An 18,248-nucleotide genomic window follows, 5' to 3' on the forward strand; every position below is an offset into this window, starting at 1 on the left:
TTTCCAAGCTCAATAATTATTATGTTCACACTAATCATTTATCAAAAGAACAAAAAGCTGTAGAACACTTTACTTTCTGTACATAGTATTATTAACAAATAAAACAGGGACACAACTATTGTCAGTGTATTATATTTATTCTCTTGAAGCCAGCTTCTTTAACCAACATAGAAAAAAAAATAATTAGCACATCATTTTCCTCTTTTTTCACCAATTAAAATATTAATTAACAAACAAGGAACACTGAGTATATATTGCATCATAAACGTAGTTCAGCCAAAAGTCAGATAGCAGCTGTTATATGATGAAGTTAATCTGTTAACTGCTGATGTTTTTAACTCAAGACAACTTCCTCTCGGGGACTTTCACTCACATAGCTCTCTCCACTTCCACCTGACAAAAGAAATAACAAAATAATGCCTTTATTTATATTCCTACACATTAACTGAACTGTTACGAGTTGTCATTGCGAACAGTAATGCTCATGTAAACCCCACACAAGACACAGACCTCTAAACGTTGTCCTGCACACATTGCACCACCCCTGTTCCTGCAATGGCCAACACCCACTGAGAAGAGGTTTTACCAAAAAGGCTTCAGACAAGAAAAAAATATCAAAATATCTCTATAAACTGATCTTCATATCATCTGTATGGGCAAATCCAGCAGGCACATGAAACCAGATGATATAAACATCCCTCTTCTGTGCTGAGGCAGATTTCAATATAGAACATAAAATAAACTATCAACTATATTAACTAAAAAATAAAATCTTATCTTTATATTGCATAGACAAGTGATCCTTTAGTTGCCGACAGAGCACACCTGAGGGTCTTTTATTATACGTACCATACTTATACATTCACAATTGCCCTGAAAATATAAACAAGTGAAATATTTTCCCCAGTAATCACAATTATGTTCAACTGCATGAAATCAAACTGTCATGTTCATTTCTTCCACAACACTCATTCAATCTGATACTAGATAAAAACAAAACGCCACAAGGATTACAAACACTCACTTCAACAATTCAGATTAAACAAAACAGAGTAAAAATCAGCATGTGATATTGGTCAACAAAGTGTTGGTGATCTCGTCAAATGGGCAATTTTGGCGGAGGTGACTGGCTTCTACCGAGGGCAAGACTCATCTGGAAGACAGAGAGACGGAGATGGAAGGTAAGTAATGGGACTCAAGGATTTATATTCCACTTGATATTTGGAGCTGACTTTTTCCCATTCACCAACACTGACATTTATGGCTTCTTGAGGACCATAAATTGAACCAAACTATTCCATTCGCGCTATGAAAACATACTTGTTTTTTTCAAACATACATTTACCATTGCTGCGTTTAAAACCAACACAGGGATTTATAAAATGTATGTCTTCCCAATGCTAAGTTTGCCAAAACTGGCTGGCGTAGATCTAGATTTTTCCCATTAAGAGACAACACACCAAGCTCTCTCAATAGTGACGTCAGACTGGCTTTTATGAGCGGCTCAGAGTTTAAAATGGAGGAAGCTTTCGTAGTTGTGTTGAACCATCAACTAAATCTATAAAAGAGGATTAGTCTGCAGGCATCTTTGAGACAAGAGTCAATGGTATAAACACCTCTATTGAATAAACTGTGAACTTATTGTTTTGATAGCATCCAAGGTACAAACATTCCAAGTGACATTTAGTATTTATGACATGTGGGATTGGCTCAAAATAAAACTACAATGCCCTTGTTCCTTTTAATAATAAAAGAACATGTCACCCAGAACAACACTGGGGCTCATTTATGTGTCAATAAAGGTGCAGAGAAATAAGCTAAATCAGAATTCGGCTTCACAAGAAATAATAATAAGTCATTGTTGATTTTTGTATCTTCTTGGGATTTGCTGACAGTAGGAAAGTTATCCAGTACAATAATGACAACATACTATTTCAGGAAAGCTCCACACCGTAAACACGAATGGCAAAAAACATTCTGCACCCATAATCTCCCTCATTACACGTTGTGTTTCCTGAGAAGGGGGTGGCACTGACCCACTCTGAGGCCCCCTCCCGTTACAATCCCCACGTTCCTTGGGCATTTGGAGACAATTGCTCCTCCCTCCACTTCAGCCTCCTCCTGCACCTCCTCCCCCAGCAGCCTCTCCATCCTCCACAGGTCGTGAGGGAAGGGGGTACATGTCAGCATGGAGGTCTCTGATGGGTACTCGCACACCTGTTCCAGCTGGTCCTCATCGAAACACACCTTTGCCTGTGAACATGAGTAAAGAAAGGATTACTTTTACATTAACGTTTTTTCACTTGTTTAAATCACTGCAGGTCTTTTATTTCTAGTTTGAAGCAAACTTGGTTACTTTAGAAAACCGCTTGCTCAGCAGAGGATACTGTACAAGGAAAACAGCTGACATCCACTCACGAGAGGTATAAATGCTTCTATTAATACCCTCACGTGTACCATTTGGAAATAAAGTTCTCCATCATTGCATGTTTTGTGTTTATATTCTGTCGTGAGTAGAGGCAGCTTTGAGTGTCTCTACTGTGATCTATTGATTGAAGGTGAAAGGGCATAAATAATGTTTAAACAGCTCGGAACTTGAACTTGAGTTCAAGCAAACCTTTGATTTATCAATGACTACCAAAAACAGAATGGAAAATATAGCAACCAAGTTGGTAAGCTGCTTCAGACATGCATCCATTAAACAATTGAACTATACAGCTTAAAAATTAAAACAAAGTATTGCAGAAAATAAAATGAATAAATGTCTCCTTTTGCCTCTGATAAGTGCATATAGTAGTATATGTTCTGTGCCTGCATGGTCAAATGTAAACACAGCTTTGAGGCGCTGAAGAGTCTCCGTGAGACGTTTGTCCTCGCTCAGTTAAATGTTACCTGACAGCATGCGGCTTAGCGAAGTAGAAATACTCCCTCTGTAGAGTATTTACCGACTTAACACTTCATGCACTCACATATTTGTTATTCAGGAACAGAAACTGAGCCGGTTCACAACAAGTGTTGGAAAGGAGAACGAGGCTCCGTCGTCTTTGCCTGCACTGACGGATGTTTGCGTCTGTTTACTCTCATGTTAGCGTGGCGTAAACAGAGCCAACAGGAAAACAGCAAATCCCCAGTGTGTCTTATAAGAACAGCCGAGATGTGCACCGTAGTGAACACAGCCAGGGGGTGCAGATATGATCTGGATGGGTCCGGAAGCAACCAAATGCCACACTGCACACATCCTTACGAGGTGCCGCTGCTTCACCTTGACAGCGGCTGTCTGCAGAGTGGTGCAGAGAATAGCGCTGCATTAGAGAGACCCGGCGAATCACGCTAAGGCACGGGAGGCTAATCCTCCCTCCATGAACCCGATTAACCTCACTAACAGCATGACAGCAGAGGCACCGGTCGGGAGACATAAACTGGGAGGGTGGGAGAATCAGAGGGACGTTTTCCTGAGCAGGAAGTTAATATCTATATCAATATTTGACCACACTTCTTCACAGGTTCAATACTACTCGTTTAATAACGCTGGATGTTAAAGTTTCTATTTGGTTCAGAGAAATATTTAAATAAGGCTGACCCCCAATTTATGCTTTTATAGTTCAAGAAGACAATATTACAATGTTGTGCTTCAAACATAGTAAAACAATTTGTTTCTCAACATAAATCAATAACAACAATTGTGACCAAAATGTCAGACCCATTCTTAAAAATCAAACAAAAAAACCAAAGCCATATTTTTGGTTTCCAGAGTCTGAATCAAGCCTACATATGAAGAGGAAAATAAAGGAGGAGGAAAACGAGGAGCAGGCAGGTTACCCCCCACTGTGACATGATGCTGTGGGTTCAGATGGGGGAAGGGAAGGAGGCCTGACGTCAAACAGTCTGAAGGGCATCAGCGAGAGAGCGACAGGTGGTCAGAGAATCATTGCCGCAAAGTGGTCACTTATAAGCAGACTTTGCTTATAAATAAATGGTTGTTTATTTAATTAGAGGTCACAGTCACGGGCCAATCGAGAGCTGGAGAAATTCCTATGCAGAGAAGAGCACCAAACCCTAGTTTCTCTTTCACTCGTGTCGATTAGTCAAGTCTTTTGAAACAGATGGTTGAGTGTCTGAGTCGCATTTAGAGATTTAAAAGAGTACACTCCGTCACTTCCACAAGTCGATCCACGTCCCTCGTTTAGAGGAAATGAAGAAGATTGAAAGAGGAAGTGAGCAAAAACATGCAGTGTGAGACGAAACAAGAAGCCTGTTATCGCCTCCAATCCTCTCAGTGTGACTGTCAAACTGTCATCTTTTGAGACCACCATTAAGTTACTTCACATCTTTCTGTTACACATCTTGCTCTTTCCATTTCACACACATCAAACTAACAGTTGGCGGCATGCTGACTTTAACACTCAGTGGAGCGTCAGCGTGGTCAACAGTTTGCCAAGATTCCAGTCTAACAAACCAAATCCCCGCTAGGAAACAGCCAAGAAGATACAAAGAGAGAATTGTCTGAGAGGAACTGAGGGCTGACTCAACAAAAACGGCAGAATTGGTGCGAGGGAACAAGGAAGCAGTCTGCAACACATGCAGACTGACGGGAAATTTGCAGCAGTTTAACTTTTACACGTGAAAAAAAAGAAATCTATATAATTAGATATGTGAATACAAATTCTAAAATACATAAATAAGTCATCCCCACAAGGTGCTAAGTAGAACAGACCAAAAGATTATTTCTGCTCGACTCCCTTTATTATATAAGAGCTCCTCTCCTTCTCTTCTTCAAACAAGGACTGGATTCAGGAAATGTAAAAAAACAACAGAAAGTCCTAATATGACCTTTAACTCCAGTGAGATTTATGGAGTTACTGTAAATAGAATTCAGAATCAAGCATGTGATGTCAGGTAGGCAGACAAAACAGGAAAAAAAGAAGGGATGTTGGCTTCCTGTCGTTGTGGTTTCCTACTCAACTGTTTTGTCTCGACTGAAGCCTTTCAAACCTTCTGCAGATGCTTAAACAAACAAAGGGGTGCTAAATTAAACCCTTTTCTATTACTTTGCACTTGTAATTACCTTAATTTTAGCAAACAAAGCAGCAAGCAGCTTACTTTGACTGTCTCTCTGTGGTTTTGTATGTCAACAATAAACTATAGACATCCAAAAACATGTCAGTTTTTTCTGCTGTCTACACGTTAAAATATATGAGATCATTATCATGTAGTAAAAGTCTAAAGTCTAAAAGTGCCAAGAATCAGACCTAAGAAGCAAATAGCAAAGCAGATCCCTCCAGGATTTTATGGCTAAGAATCAAGATGTCGTGCTTGATAAGGCTTTAACCGGCTTAGTCCGTCTCTGTGATCGTACTTCTCAATCAAAAGGGATGTTCTCCAAGACAGAGCCAAGATTCGGCTTGACAACGAGGTGTTGCCCTCTGAACAACCTCTTAGGAAGTCTGGAAAGCGACCGTCCCTTTTGAAATCAGAAGTCAATCAGATCTTGCAACATACAATTACTGAGAGATGCAGATAAGTTCTTGTCTCTTCTTTGGTGCACTTGCTTGCATGGTTAGTGGACAATAAGTCATTTAGTTTGCTCACATTTATCTGAGTGAAAAGCAAACAAACTAAACTAAACACTCACCCTTTTGGGGGTCTCTCTGTTCTTGACCAGACAGGACTTGTCTAGATTCTGATATCCACCAATCACCTCAATCTCCTCCACTGTGGGGTACTTCTTCTTCACTGGCTCGGCCGCAGCGGAGGTCACCTGGGCCTGCTGCGATGAGCTCTTTAAAGGTTTCGACCCTACTGCTGTGGACCCCGTTGAGGGTCCCGTCACTCCTCTGCCAGCAGGCTTTTTTGGGGCAATTGTGATGGTGGAACCTATCTTCACTTGGCCTCCAGAGGCACTCCTGACAGAGAAGAGCGTGGGCGAAGGGGTTGGAGATGGAGAGACACTCGGAGACTGGGAAGGAGATGGGGAGCACGGGGAGGAGGCCGGGGTCGGGGCGTAATCCGACAGTTTCAGAGTGTTGTCCGGGGATTGGCTCCTGGGAAGTGAGGGGGCGACTGTGGTAGTTTGGTTAGTTTGTTTTAGCTGAGATGTTGGAGAACGGACACGCCGAGGAGACACATTGGGATTCGATTTTGACGTTTCTTCATCGTTCTCCGGGGTCTTTTCATCGTCCTTTATCTGGTGCTTTAACACTGCTCTGGGGCTTTGATGCCCCTTTGTCACCCTGTCCTTCAGAAGGGTGTTTGGTGACGCACATGACTTCAGCGTTTCTTGCTCTTTCAGCTGAAACTGCTCTATCTGTCGTTGTATTGTCTGAACCCCGCAAATCTCCTCACCAGAGAATGTTTTGCTGTCCCCCTGCTGTGCGTTGGACATGAGGGGCTTCACTTTAACCAGGTGAACTGATGGGACGTCTCCGGTCCTCTCCCTCAGGCACAAGCCCGACCTTGAGCCAACTGTCTCCAATTTGTAGATCCGGCTCATGGCTACGAGGGAGTTGTGATGAGGCGTTAAAGGAGAGAAAGATTGCACAGGGTCGAGAGGCGATGTGTATTCCCCTTCCTCCTCCTCGGAGAGCTCCTTTTCCTCCTCCTCCTCCTCCTCCTCCTCTCTTTCGGCTTCTCTGTTCAGGTGTTGGCTCCTGTGGCGCTTCAGCTCTTCCTCCACATGTTTCACAGGGTCGTTCTCATCCTCAGATATCTGGAAGCTGTCACAGATAACTTCGGAGGCAGCAGTGGCGTACCCGCTTGCCACTTCTTCGACTCTGATGGCTTGCGAGAGTGGGACAGAAACAGGAAGTTGGAGGCAGGTTTTCAACACACCGACTTCCTGTGTGACGTCAAACGCAGTCGCGGATGTCTGCGCTGCTGCGTCTTCCTGTCCCCTCTCGGCTTCGACCAGCTTTCGCATCTGAGCTGCAGCTTCCCATTCTTTCTCTATTTCAGTTCCCCTCTCGTCACGCCAGTCCCCGGGTGCCCGAGTGTCGTTTAACTCTACACCTTCACTCCCGCCGCCACCTTGTGCCTCTCTTTGTCTCAGCTTCTCCAGCTCTCTTTGCCTTATTTTCTCTCGCAGGGACTCGATGCGGCTCAGAGGTTTTCCGATTCTCCAGCTATCCCTCCTCTCAACTCCTTGACCCCCTTCCCAGTCTTTCCCCTCGCCGCTTTGACCCACAGACTTTTTTCTCTCTACCATTTCTTCTGCAACGTAAAACACACTTCTGGGGATTTGAATCTCCAGGGGAACTGGAGGGATCCCTGTGGGTGCAATCCTTTTTGGAGATCTGGGGGTTCCATCATTAAGGAGTGTAATTGATCCAATCTCCTGATCCGATCCTTTGATCATTTCATATGCAGCCTTGTGAGTCCGTTCTCCTTTCTCGTTGGTATAAATAGTTGTGTCTCCTATTTTTTCTATTTTACTTATAAGCTCCTCTGTGTGTTGGGACAAAACAGAGTGTGCGATGTACGGTCCTTGTGGCCCTAAACCACTCCACTCTGGCCCTCTGTGGAGGTCTCTAGTCCTATCGGTGACAGCACAGAGCAGACTGGAGCACTCTGTGAAAGCTGATGCGGCGTGACTCTTCAGCAAAGTTTCAGGTGGGATTGTGCTTTGGAATCCCTCTTCCATCCGACAATCCGACACCTTTTTATCACAAACTTGCTCCTCAACCTGTACTCCCGCCTCTGGTTGTTTTTCTACACTCATCTCCTTTTCTAGACTTTTCTCACCAGTTTGGCGCTTCACCTCCCTTTCGGCTCTTGCTCTCCCATCCTGCCTGATCGCAACTCTTCTAGCAAACGAGATTCCTTCAGTGTTTTTGACCGATGTCACTGTGAACCCCTCCTCTCCATCTGCATCGCTTGCCCTTTCCAAAGCCCTCGTATCAACAGGCTCCACTTTCTTAACTTCGCTCCTGTGTTGGAGGGAGGCACACATTTCGGCTTCATTTCTTTTCTTCCCCCCTTTTTCATCCTCATTTTTTAAATGTCCATCTTTTTGCATTCCAAACCGGTCTTTATCTACAAGCCGTGCGCACCCCAGTTTGATCTTCGTGATCTCCTTCCCTAAGCCTGCGTTGTCGACCCACGGCGCTGCGCTCTTGTCTGAATGTATACTCTCACGGGTTTTCCTCGCATAATAACCATCATCATCTAAACCATTCTCCTTAGCACAGAGGACCCGATCAGAGAAGCTAAATGAGCGTTTCACTGCCATATTCCTCCCGTCTGCCTCAGATTGTTGATCATCTTCATCTCCTGAGAGTTTTCTCCTCCCAGGCCGGAGGAAATTATCAGAGCTTTTGGATCGAGATGGAGGCTTGGGGTGCTGTCCGAATTTACTCAGCAGCTGGCTGACCCTCCCTCCCTTTTCAACAAACACGTTATCATCCAAGCTGTCCTTCCTGTCGTCTTTAATAACCGTCGCCTGGCCCCATGGTCTCTCTTTCTCTTTTTCTCTCAGCCAGGACTTGTCTGTTCTGAGCTCCCTGCCCAAACTCTCCTTCCTTACATCCATGCTGCACTTTATCTCTCCATCCTCTCTACCCAAACCTTTCCTTCCCCTGACTACTTCTGGACTCCACGCTTCAGGGCTTGCCGAGGGCTGTATGATCAGAACTTCAGAGGCTCGGATCTCGGTGAAGCTCCCTCCTCCTGCAAGGATCTCCCTCAGGTCCATCTTCATCCCTCTCTTCAGCTGCTGGTCCTCCTCAGGCCTCTCCCCCTCTGCCTCCCTCCATCTAGCCTTTCTCTCATCGCTGCCTCTCCTATCCTGCTCAATGATGATGATGTTGTCGGCTCGGATGGTCCGAAGACAAGGGACGAGGGGAGAAAACGAACTAGATGGCGGATCCGTTTCTTTTTCCTCCTCGTCTTTTCTTACTATGAAGAATTCCCGCTCCCTGGCTGCATCTTTAACTGACTCTTTCCATTGGTTGTTATTCTCTTTTTCTCTTCCTTGACTCCTGTCCCTGCTCATCTCCTTTTCCCTTCCCTCACTCACATCTCTGAATCTCTCTATTTTGAGCTCAATTTCTCTTCCTCTTCTTGACTCCCCATCTTGACTCTTGGGGCTCGATTTGTCTTTCTCCCTCTCCTTAACTTCCGTCTCGTTCCCCGCTTCTGAATCTCTGCCCTTCCTCCATGTACTCTGCGTGCGAATAAATGGGTTTTCGTGGACTGGAACTATAGTTTCTACAGACACCTGACTCGCTAGTTTGACCTCTCCATCTATCCATAGCCCCGGATCTGGACTAAGTGACAATTCGCTTTCCAAATTGACCGTCACAAAGCTGTCCGTGTCACTCAGGCCATCAGAAGCAGATCTGACATCCACCTGCAGCAGACAGACGTCTCTCTCCTTTTCCCTGTCACCTAAACTGTCCTGCTTGGCCTTCCTCCGCTGGATGATCCCTCGCTTCCAGGCGGGCATGCTGGCAAACTTCTTCTCTTCCTCTTTCTCTCTCTTCTCTCGCCCCTCCTCCTCTCTCCTCTTTTTCTCCAGCAGGAGTTGCTTCCATTCCGGCAGAGAGGAGACAGACATAACAGAAAAGGTTTCGAACAACGGTGTTGTTCCTCTTTAAAGCTTCTGGGAATTGTCTGCAAATAAGAAAAAATATATTTAAATACATTCTTAAATAGCTGTGAACATCACACACATATTTAACTTTTAGAACAGTATTTACTATAAAACTCCAAACTGCACAATTTAAATATAAATTGACATGTGTTTACAGTTTAACAGCATATAGAAATATGAAAATGTTTGCAGAATTACACTGGAACAACATTTGCAGACCAACCCTTTTCAACTTTTCTTTTTTTTAATATCATAAACATCAAATTAACTTGCAGGGCATAATGCACATGTAACAGAGAATCTCTCTCCGCTTTAGTCTAGGAAAAGCGGAGGAAAGTGTGAAATCAAACTCACCAAAAAAGACCCAAAGATATTGGTAGGCCTATATCCGCTTCGACTTTAAAGTTGTCATCTCCACTTGGCTGGGCGTCGTGCGCTCCACCCTCCACTCCAAAAAATCTCCTTCGCCTATAACTACCAGATAAATAAATATATGTGTAAAAAAACAGACGTCAAATCATCGGCGACCCGACTGCGCACCGGAGCATGAAAACACCTCCGTCGTCGGTATAGTAGTGTCCAGCCTCGGAGCGGCTGCACTGTAATCCGATAATTACATTACATGCTGTCAGGAGAGTTTAGTGGCACGCACCATATTGTCGGACCTGAGAAAAGGCGTTTAAAGAACAGAGCCGTCTGCCCATGCAACAACCCCTCCCACCCCCACCGTCATCTCATCCCTCCTTCCCGCAGGACTAATTGGAAAAAAGATGGAGGTGGAGGAGTGTGTGACACGGGCTGCGGCGTCAGCAGGGCAGAGCTCATAGCTGCAGGAGTTTACCCCAGGTTTGATCAACCTCATTTCATCATGTCATGTTTATTATGACAGGGCCTAACATGCAACTCTAATTCTATAATGCTTGTTCCACCCACCAGAGGAATGACACTGTGACCGTATTTCAACAAAACATGGATATAAGACATAATCTAATCCATTGATTGACCTGAAAATGCAAAGAAGAAGAAAATAGGTCAAGTGGCCGTCAAGAGTCATAATAATAGAGAATGTGTATGTAAAAATGTGAGTCTCAAACTGGTGTGACTGAGCCTTTAAAAATATACAACACCCCTAATAATACGACATGAATAGACATAGGAAATAAACTTCTTACACAGCTACTGCATGCAGCTTATTACATTTATTCATTCAACATGACAATACTAAAAGTTATTCATCTCATTACAGTGAGGCCACAACGGAGTCATCTCATACCAGCATACAATGCACGTTCAATCAAAGATTAGTACTTGAAGTTCGAGAAGGAATGAAATATTTAGAAAAGGCCACTTGATTTATTTTGTTCATGACATTACTGGCCCTAACATAAAATGAAGTACCTGAGTTAATACATTAATAATCTCAGAAAGGCCATTGTTTGACAAGTATCTTTTAAATGTTTGTGAATACAGCATGCCTGCAGTTGGCACTTTGTATGTAAAGGCCTATACAAATATACTATATGATGAATAAAATAAAGAATATATGACTTAATTCATTAGTTAATTTGATTTAAATGTTTTAATAATATCAAATTTGGACACACACACTTTACAATAAAACCCCCTATACTGTGATTACATTTAAGAATCTCTGTTCCCAAATGAATTCAGAATATAGAGCTGTCTTCCAAAATATAATATAAGCATTGTGCTTTCAACTAGTGGAATAAAATCTCCCTTTCTGGAACCACATATACAGGGAAAATAAAACTTTAAAACGGACAGTGTCAAGTTGAGTTTGCATTGAGCAGCGATAGCCAGAGCATCTTATTCAGCGCGGCAGACGACCAGGCTCATTGAGAAGTCCCTTTTGTAACATTTCTGCTCATTTTAAGACAGCAGTTAGCTTGAAGCTGCACATGACAGCAGGAAGAAGACCTTTTACTTCACTTCTCCTTGTGGTCGCTGGTCTCGGCACTGCCCTGCTGCGGCTCGGCAAAGAGCTGCAACTTGTGGTTAAGATGGACGCAGAGGTAGGCTAAATCCTGTTTGTCCAGAGAGTGTGCCAGGGCCAGGTAGGTCGACAGAGTTCCCGCCAGCAGGAGCCTGTCCAGGGACAAGGCCGGCAGGAGCCACAGCACGACACCGAGCTCAAGGCACACCGGGTGGCGGAGGTGAGACAGCAGGCGCTGGGCGCCAGGTGACTTGTAAGTCAGAGGGTCACCAAAACCGAGACAATTGTTGTAAACCTGAGAGAGAGAGAGAGAGAGAGAGAGAGAGAGAGAGAGAGAGAGAGAGAGAGAGAGAGAGAGAGAGAGAGAGAGAGAGAGAGAGAGAGAGAGAGAGAGAGAGAGAGAGAGAGAGAGAGAGAAATTAGGTTAAGCAGGCAGTACTGATAACAAGTCAAACTATTTATATTTTTCATAACCACCGTCAGAGATAACACACTTCCTGCGACGCTGAAAGTCTAATCACAATTCAAGAAAACGTAGTTTGATATGTTTCACAAATGTACTTCAACTTTTCTGACTGTGGGTCAGTGGTTAGTAGGTCCGTCTTTCAAATCAGAGGATCGGCGGTTCAATCCCGTCACAGCCCTCGTTAATGTCTCCTTGAGCAAGACACTTAGCCCTGAATTGTTCCCCGTAGCTGTGTCTACGGTGTATGATTGTAAGTCGCTTTGGATAAAAGCGTCAGCTAAATGAAATGAAATGTAATAGTTATAACAATGCAATCTGTAGGTAACTATTTTGACTATACTGCTGATTATAATGCCAAGAGTACCTTGAAGTAATTAAGAAGATAATAAAAGGTGTTTTCCACCTGATGTTTAACATTTAAAGTAAGGTGACCTAGAGGTCAAGATGTCTGGTTCTTGTCTGTCATTCCCCTTCTCTCTGTTTCCTTTCTACTGTTTACTCTCACATGAAGGCAGAACTATCCCAATTATTTGTGTACATGTTATGCTGATTAGTTACCTGCTTGATGCCCAACAGTTCCAGGTAATCAAAGATCATGAGGATGCTGCAGATGATTGCCCAGCAGAGGAAGTGCAGACTGAAGCACAGCAGAGGGAACCAGACACTCCAGGGTGCATGACGCACCGACCACAGACAGGGGGCGCCTGTCACAGGCTGCCAGTAACGCATGATGATCTAACACGTGGGGGGAAGAGGGTGATGATGCAGAGTGGTGTAGAAAAACGACATGTATTATAAAGCCCCAAAACATGTTCAACTTGAACGCTGTCTGTGTTGCAGTACCTGGAGTGCCAGTGCTGTGGTGAAGCAGTAAGCCGTCCTGTTAAGGGGCCCCAGCACTGATTGGAGGGCCTGTTTGACGGGTGACCAGGCGAGCAGGCTGTGCTGCATGATGAAGAGAGCCAGCAGCCCCAGATCCATGAAGAGAGACCCGAGGACAGAGCTGTCCTGCAGGGCCACCGACCACGGTATAGAGTCTTAGGAGTGGACAAAAGATGTGAAAGGTTACATTTGAAACTGGAATATTGTCATTGAATTTGTATTGTATTTTGTATTTTTTGAGCATTAAAACACTTTGACCTCGGTTTCAAACAGCATACAGTTTACAATAGACTTTGATTAAATTATTTGGGCTATATAACATGGACTTGAAAAATCTATTATTAAAAACAATTGGCGAGCTCGAAAGGACAAATTCGGACTGAAGAAAAGTTGTAGCCCAACGTGGGGCTCGAACCCACGACCCTGAGATTAAGAGTCTCATGCTCTACCGACTGAGCTAGCCGGGCACTGACACCTGGTGTTCACAAGGTGCACTATGAAATAAAAATTACAGTAATTATAATTTTACTTAATTCATAATATTATATATGAAGCACAGCTATGCTGCTGTTATTGTTAAAGCGTAACTGACGCTAAACAGCGTGAGAATAGCACCGACTTGAGCCCTGACAGCAGCAGCCATCTCACGTTAACTCACAGTAATAACTCCTCCACTAAAGTTAGCTAGCGTTCACTTCGCATGGTCGGCTGCCAGCAGCAGAGTGACCCACGGAGCTTACCTTGACAGAGCGTCGTGTCCCCTGTGATGTTGTGGTAAATGGCTCGAAATGATATAAACTGAATAAAGTCTGCACCGGATATGACAACAAACGCCGTGTTTAGGAGAGACACGGCGCAGAGAGCCCAACCACGCAGCCCGACTGACGCCATTTCAATCAGCGTGTATCTTTATTAACCAACAGAAGATTCTTCCGGGAGTTTGTGGTAGTACTGAATATACACACACGGTGTCGCCTCTGAGCCAGGAGGGACAAGTGCATACAGTAAATTTACTGGCGGTCAAAGTGTTTTTTTTCACTCTTTTACTCCATCGACTACCAACCAGGGAAACGTGATAATACATACTGATGATATTTTATAATACAGTTCACACCATTGTTTAAAACAATTAGAGTTAAACTTGTAGACTCCGACTTTATCGTCCACCAGACAGGAACATAACAACAGAAACAACAGAAGAAAATGAACAAATTCTGCAACAAAATAACACTAACAAAATAATATAAATACAAACAAAATGGTAAAGTACAACCATTAACATATAAAATAAAAAGATTGTGGCTCAGATTGTTTATGTAAACATCTGATTGTACTTATAGAATAAAAGACCAAAAGCATCCTACAGCACTTCCCAGAGTTCATAGTCTCAAACTGAGAGCGTATGGTAGTATGGTATTCAAGTATTCAAGACTCCTCTGGGGTTTCCTAATTATTTGGCTGGCCATGTAAATTATGGTCTACTCATTTTACACAGACAACACAACTAATGAGAAACAGAAAGCACAAAAAAATACTCAATATTTGGGTCTACTTTATTGAAGACAGAAACTTCTTTTTAATGTTTTACATTTACAAAACAAGACCAGCAAACAACAGATTTTGAAATGCTTATGTCTTTAAATGAGGTTTATCTCGCCACTGTAGCACTCTACATGGTAATTTCTGTCAAATGATACCACCCGAACAGACTCTGTAGAGCCCTGGAAAAACATCAACAAATGAAGGGAAATTGTGACGATACTTTCTCAGAAACTAAAGTTACAATTGCTTCTAGCTATTTTCCATTACTAAAACAATCAATTCAGCTCACCTCAGTTGGCAGTATCGGCCCTCTGCATGCAGCACACAGAGGGGCTCGGACCCTGAAACCACAGAGAAGTCTCGGCAAAAGGTCACAGAAACTCATCCCATTGTTGTACTTTATCAGGGCCTATGAGGAACTCACCTGTGGTAGTCGCTGACACAGTAAACCCTGCTGTCTGCGTCTACGCTGAAGGGCTGACCCTCCAGGCTCCGTCTGCAGACCACACAGCGAAAGCAGGACGGGTGGTAGGACTTCCCACGAGCCTGCAAAACCTGACGAGGCAACACCAGCTCTTTTTACACAATGTGAGAACTAGTGGCGCAAAGTAACTAAGTACACTTACTCAACCACTTAAGTACCGCTTTGAGGTACCTGTGCTTTACTTGAGTATTTCCGTTTTCTGCTACGTCATACTTCAAATCCACTTGGGGGGTAGCTTCTAAACTGTGTTATTTCTCATAACACTTCCACCACTGGAGAGAGCATGCGTCACATAATGTCCATACTCACCATGTCCGTGATCAAATACCCACAGCTGCTACACACTTCTTGGGATGGATGAGCTCCTGAGTACTGCAGGAAATAACAAAACAATCAACTCAATAAAATCGGTTGATTGCTGTAAATCTGTAAATTGGATGGAAATCACATGTGTGTATGCGGCTGCGCTGAAGCAAGATATTCTCACCAAGAAATCAGCCTCACAGTAGATTCTTCCTGACACAGTATAAAATGGCTTCCCGCTGAGCTTTTCACCTAAACATGAGAACAAAACACAAGCAGTGAGGAGAATGTAAATCCTCAACGTGATATTTTGTGTTCACAGAGATGGAAACACAACTTTAAATGGACTTTGTGGCCTTAGAATAGTTTTTGAGTGATAACCTCTTGATACACCACATGCAGAGATGCATTCATCTCCATCTAGTCGTGAATATTTGTTGTTATAAAGAAAAATACAGGGGGGTTCGACGTCATATTTTGGACGCCGAAACATCCACCCGCATGTCAGGAGGACTCACTGCAAACGCTGCAGGTGAAACACGTGTTGTGGAATAAACTCCCCATCGCCCGGCAGGCTCTCCCTTCACCGTACACAGCTTTACTGCAGCGTGTGCAGCTCCCTGAATACACAACAAGGACGAGACGCAGAGAACTGGTTACTGTGAACCCTGATCCCCATTGACTGAAAACAGACTGTGCAGACTGACAACACACACACACACACACACACACACACACACACACAAACACAATGAATAATAATGGTCTTAACCCACAGAGTGCTGTAAGATAAGACCACTGAACAACTGTTAGAGAGGGAAATATTCAGTGTTTTTTTTCCTTACCAAAGTAAAGACTGGAGCTATGTCTTGGGTCCATCTCGACTCTTACTGGAATCGCCCCAGTTGTCTCTGCCTGCTGGAGCGCCCAGTACGACTATCTGGGGGTCTAATTTTATGCGCGGCGCAGACAGCTGCAAGGGGAGCTGCTATCTGGGTTCATGGGTGTTGCACTCGGTGCTTTCGGTCTCTTCTCAGACCCCCTGGCTCCTCAAAGGTGGCTGTCTGAGTGGGTGGCAACAGACAAGGCCCACTGGGGTGAGCACAAGTCAGAAACACCGGAAGGGATCAATAGTCTTCATGCAGAACGGCCCGTTTCAGAGTAATGAACATTATATTATTGGAGCATATTTATTGACGCATCAACATGTGCAGAAGTTGGTCAATGTGGAGCTGATTTGAATGACTTGATATACTGCTGAGTAGTTTCCCCCCCATATCAATCTATAATATTACATCATAATATTTTGATTCATCAAGCTCAATCTGCAAAGTAGCCTGTAGCTGAAATTATAAATAAAAATGTTGTGGAGTAAGAAAGTACTGAAATGTCCAAGGGCTGAAGTACAAAGTATCACAAAATGGAAGGTAAAGAATCATATTTAGACAACCACAAAAGTGTACTTGTTAAATGTATTTAGTTACTTTCCACCACTAGGAAGAAGTATTCAGATCAGTTAAATGACTATTACAAAACTGTGAAGGTACTGCATTCAGAATATTGCTTACTTAAGTAATAGTACAGCTGTTTTTTAAGTAAAATGTAAAATGTACCCTAGTATCAAAAGTACAAGAACTCCTTCTGTCAAACAATTATTCATGTGGGTTCAATATTATCCCACATTAAATGATTTCATTGTTTTTATTGATGCATTTACATAAAAGCAGCTTTGTACTGTTAGCTGGTCGAGGTGGAGCTCGTTTTAATGACTTCACACAGGGGGCTTAGTGCAGTGGTTTCCAACCTGCAGTGGTCGGGTTGGTCCAAAGGGTCACAAGGTCATGAGATGATTGTTAGTATATCTGCCTTCTGAAACTATCTTTAAAAAACATACATTGATCTTCTTAAATGAACTGAAATATAACATTCAAATCAAACATGCCTGCTTCTCATTAAAAAAAATTATACTGTTTGCTTCACTGCGATCAACAATCTGTGTGTGCATGAATACAATATTGAACAGGAGCCCTGAGCCCTAACATTAGAGCTTGATGCTGCTCAAATATCTTCCTGCCCTCATGTGGACTATTCAGGCACCTTCATGTTGTAACCAATGACCCGGAAATAGCATTGAAAACAAATGCTGGCATTCATGCCAAGTGAGCAGAACGGATTGTAACTGAACAATGTGGTTGTCTGTTTTTTATTTTTATCCTTATTTGAATGGCCCTTGTACACAAGGACTTTTTTTTCCTCCTTCTTTTTCCTGGTTCTTCCTCTCAAATATATTCTGTTCTTTAAATAAACAAGACCAAAAGAGAGGAAGCAAACATGATGTCAAAAAGACTTTTTCGACGAATGACTAAGCATTTCACAAACTTGTCCGTCCAAACAATAAACAAGTATAACACAATTGGACACACATTCTATCCACATGATCATCACGGTGCTTTCCTATCAAACTCCCCCAAAGAAACTTTAGCCATGAAACTCTTCGCAGCACATGTTTGGCTGTGGATCTCCAGCAGCACGGGAGGGGAAGTGTGTGACAGCTGCTGCTTCTTTACTGAGCGCTCTTGTTGAGACACACTGAAGCTGTTTAAATTCACCACTACGCCCACTCTGCATGCTGTCAGACTGGTTCAGCACAAAGACTCAGTGAGATCACGTGCGTTTGATTGTCAAGGTGTGTGTGTGTGTGTGTGTGTGTGTGTGTGTGTGTGTGTGTGTGTGTGTGTGTGTGTGTGTGTGTGTGCGTGTGTTTGGGGGGGTCAAGTGTCTTCACTAAGACACAAAAGATTAGGAAAAGTGACAACTTTTACTTAGGTATTTAATTGTTTTTAAAGAAATTTTTACTCCTTCTGTCTTGTTGAGTGTTGGGATTTATAGGTTTGTTTTGTTTTTTTAACGAGAAAATATAAAGTTGTTATAAGGCCACATGGGTCTGAGGCACAGGGTTAATATGAGGATTTTGTTTTGCATTCAAATTGGGGTGAATCTTTTGGGCTAGAGCTTCCAAAAATGGAAGATG

General features: G+C 43.2%; 3 protein-coding genes and 1 non-coding gene across 5 annotated transcripts; all 4 read right to left on the bottom strand.

Moving 5' to 3' along the window:
• Positions 1 to 118: 118 nt before the first annotated feature.
• On the bottom strand, positions 119 to 9,454 carry ppp1r18 (protein phosphatase 1, regulatory subunit 18). Of its 2 annotated transcripts, XM_034545285.1 has the most exons (3): positions 5,633 to 9,454; positions 2,037 to 2,253; positions 119 to 1,153 (listed from the first exon to the last, which is right to left on the bottom strand). In XM_034545285.1, exons 1-3 carry the CDS (start codon positions 9,437 to 9,439, stop codon positions 1,134 to 1,136), a joined length of 4,044 nt encoding a protein of 1,347 aa, XP_034401176.1. In that variant the 5' UTR covers positions 9,440 to 9,454; the 3' UTR covers positions 119 to 1,133. The 2 variants fall into 2 exon arrangements, with proteins under 2 accessions (XP_034401176.1, XP_034401175.1); XM_034545284.1 differs by having other exon boundaries at positions 119 to 2,253.
• A 1,312-nt stretch (positions 9,455 to 10,766) lies between these two features.
• Positions 10,767 to 13,813, bottom strand: nrm (nurim). Its single transcript, XM_034546057.1, has 4 exons — positions 13,629 to 13,813; positions 12,850 to 13,043; positions 12,565 to 12,741; positions 10,767 to 11,835 (listed from the first exon to the last, which is right to left on the bottom strand). The coding sequence occupies exons 1-4, from the start codon at positions 13,777 to 13,779 to the stop codon at positions 11,533 to 11,535; spliced, it is 825 nt and encodes a 274-aa protein (XP_034401948.1). The 5' UTR covers positions 13,780 to 13,813; the 3' UTR covers positions 10,767 to 11,532.
• On the bottom strand, positions 13,283 to 13,355 carry trnak-cuu. Its single transcript has one exon. It is a non-coding gene; the product is annotated as a tRNA-Lys (tRNA).
• A 712-nt stretch (positions 13,814 to 14,525) lies between the features above and the next one.
• limd1b (LIM domains containing 1b) lies at positions 14,526 to 16,096 on the bottom strand. Its single transcript, XM_034545446.1, has 6 exons — positions 16,063 to 16,096; positions 15,402 to 15,469; positions 15,224 to 15,286; positions 14,855 to 14,985; positions 14,720 to 14,771; positions 14,526 to 14,609 (listed from the first exon to the last, which is right to left on the bottom strand). The coding sequence occupies exons 1-6, from the start codon at positions 16,094 to 16,096 to the stop codon at positions 14,526 to 14,528; spliced, it is 432 nt and encodes a 143-aa protein (XP_034401337.1).
• Positions 16,097 to 18,248: the final 2,152 nt, after the last annotated feature.

The sequence above is a fragment of the Cyclopterus lumpus genome, chromosome 11, assembly GCF_009769545.1.
Source record: "Cyclopterus lumpus isolate fCycLum1 chromosome 11, fCycLum1.pri, whole genome shotgun sequence".
Lineage (NCBI taxonomy): Eukaryota > Metazoa > Chordata > Actinopteri > Perciformes > Cyclopteridae > Cyclopterus > Cyclopterus lumpus.

What these genes read in the sequence shown, in the direction of transcription:
- ppp1r18 (XM_034545284.1), bottom strand. Translation starts at nt 9,439, where the DNA reads ATGCCCGCCTGGAAGCGAGGGATCATCCAGCGGAGGAAGGCCAAGCAG. An exon ending in ACAGAGAGACCCCCAAAAGG is followed by an intron (nt 2,254 to 5,632) that starts GTGAGTGTTTAG and finishes TCATGTTCACAG; the next exon opens with GCAAAGGTGTGTTTCGATGA.
- nrm (XM_034546057.1), bottom strand. Translation starts at nt 13,779, where the DNA reads ATGGCGTCAGTCGGGCTGCGTGGTTGGGCTCTCTGCGCCGTGTCTCTC. An exon ending in GGACACGACGCTCTGTCAAG is followed by an intron (nt 13,044 to 13,628) that starts GTAAGCTCCGTG and finishes TCCACTCCTAAG; the next exon opens with ACTCTATACCGTGGTCGGTG. An exon ending in CCACAGCACTGGCACTCCAG is followed by an intron (nt 12,742 to 12,849) that starts GTACTGCAACAC and finishes CCCACGTGTTAG; the next exon opens with ATCATCATGCGTTACTGGCA.
- limd1b (XM_034545446.1), bottom strand. Translation starts at nt 16,096, where the DNA reads ATGGACCCAAGACATAGCTCCAGTCTTTACTTTG. An exon ending in ACTGTGAGGCTGATTTCTTG is followed by an intron (nt 15,287 to 15,401) that starts GTGAGAATATCT and finishes TATTTCCTGCAG; the next exon opens with TACTCAGGAGCTCATCCATC. An exon ending in GGTATTTGATCACGGACATG is followed by an intron (nt 14,986 to 15,223) that starts GTGAGTATGGAC and finishes TTGCCTCGTCAG; the next exon opens with GTTTTGCAGGCTCGTGGGAA.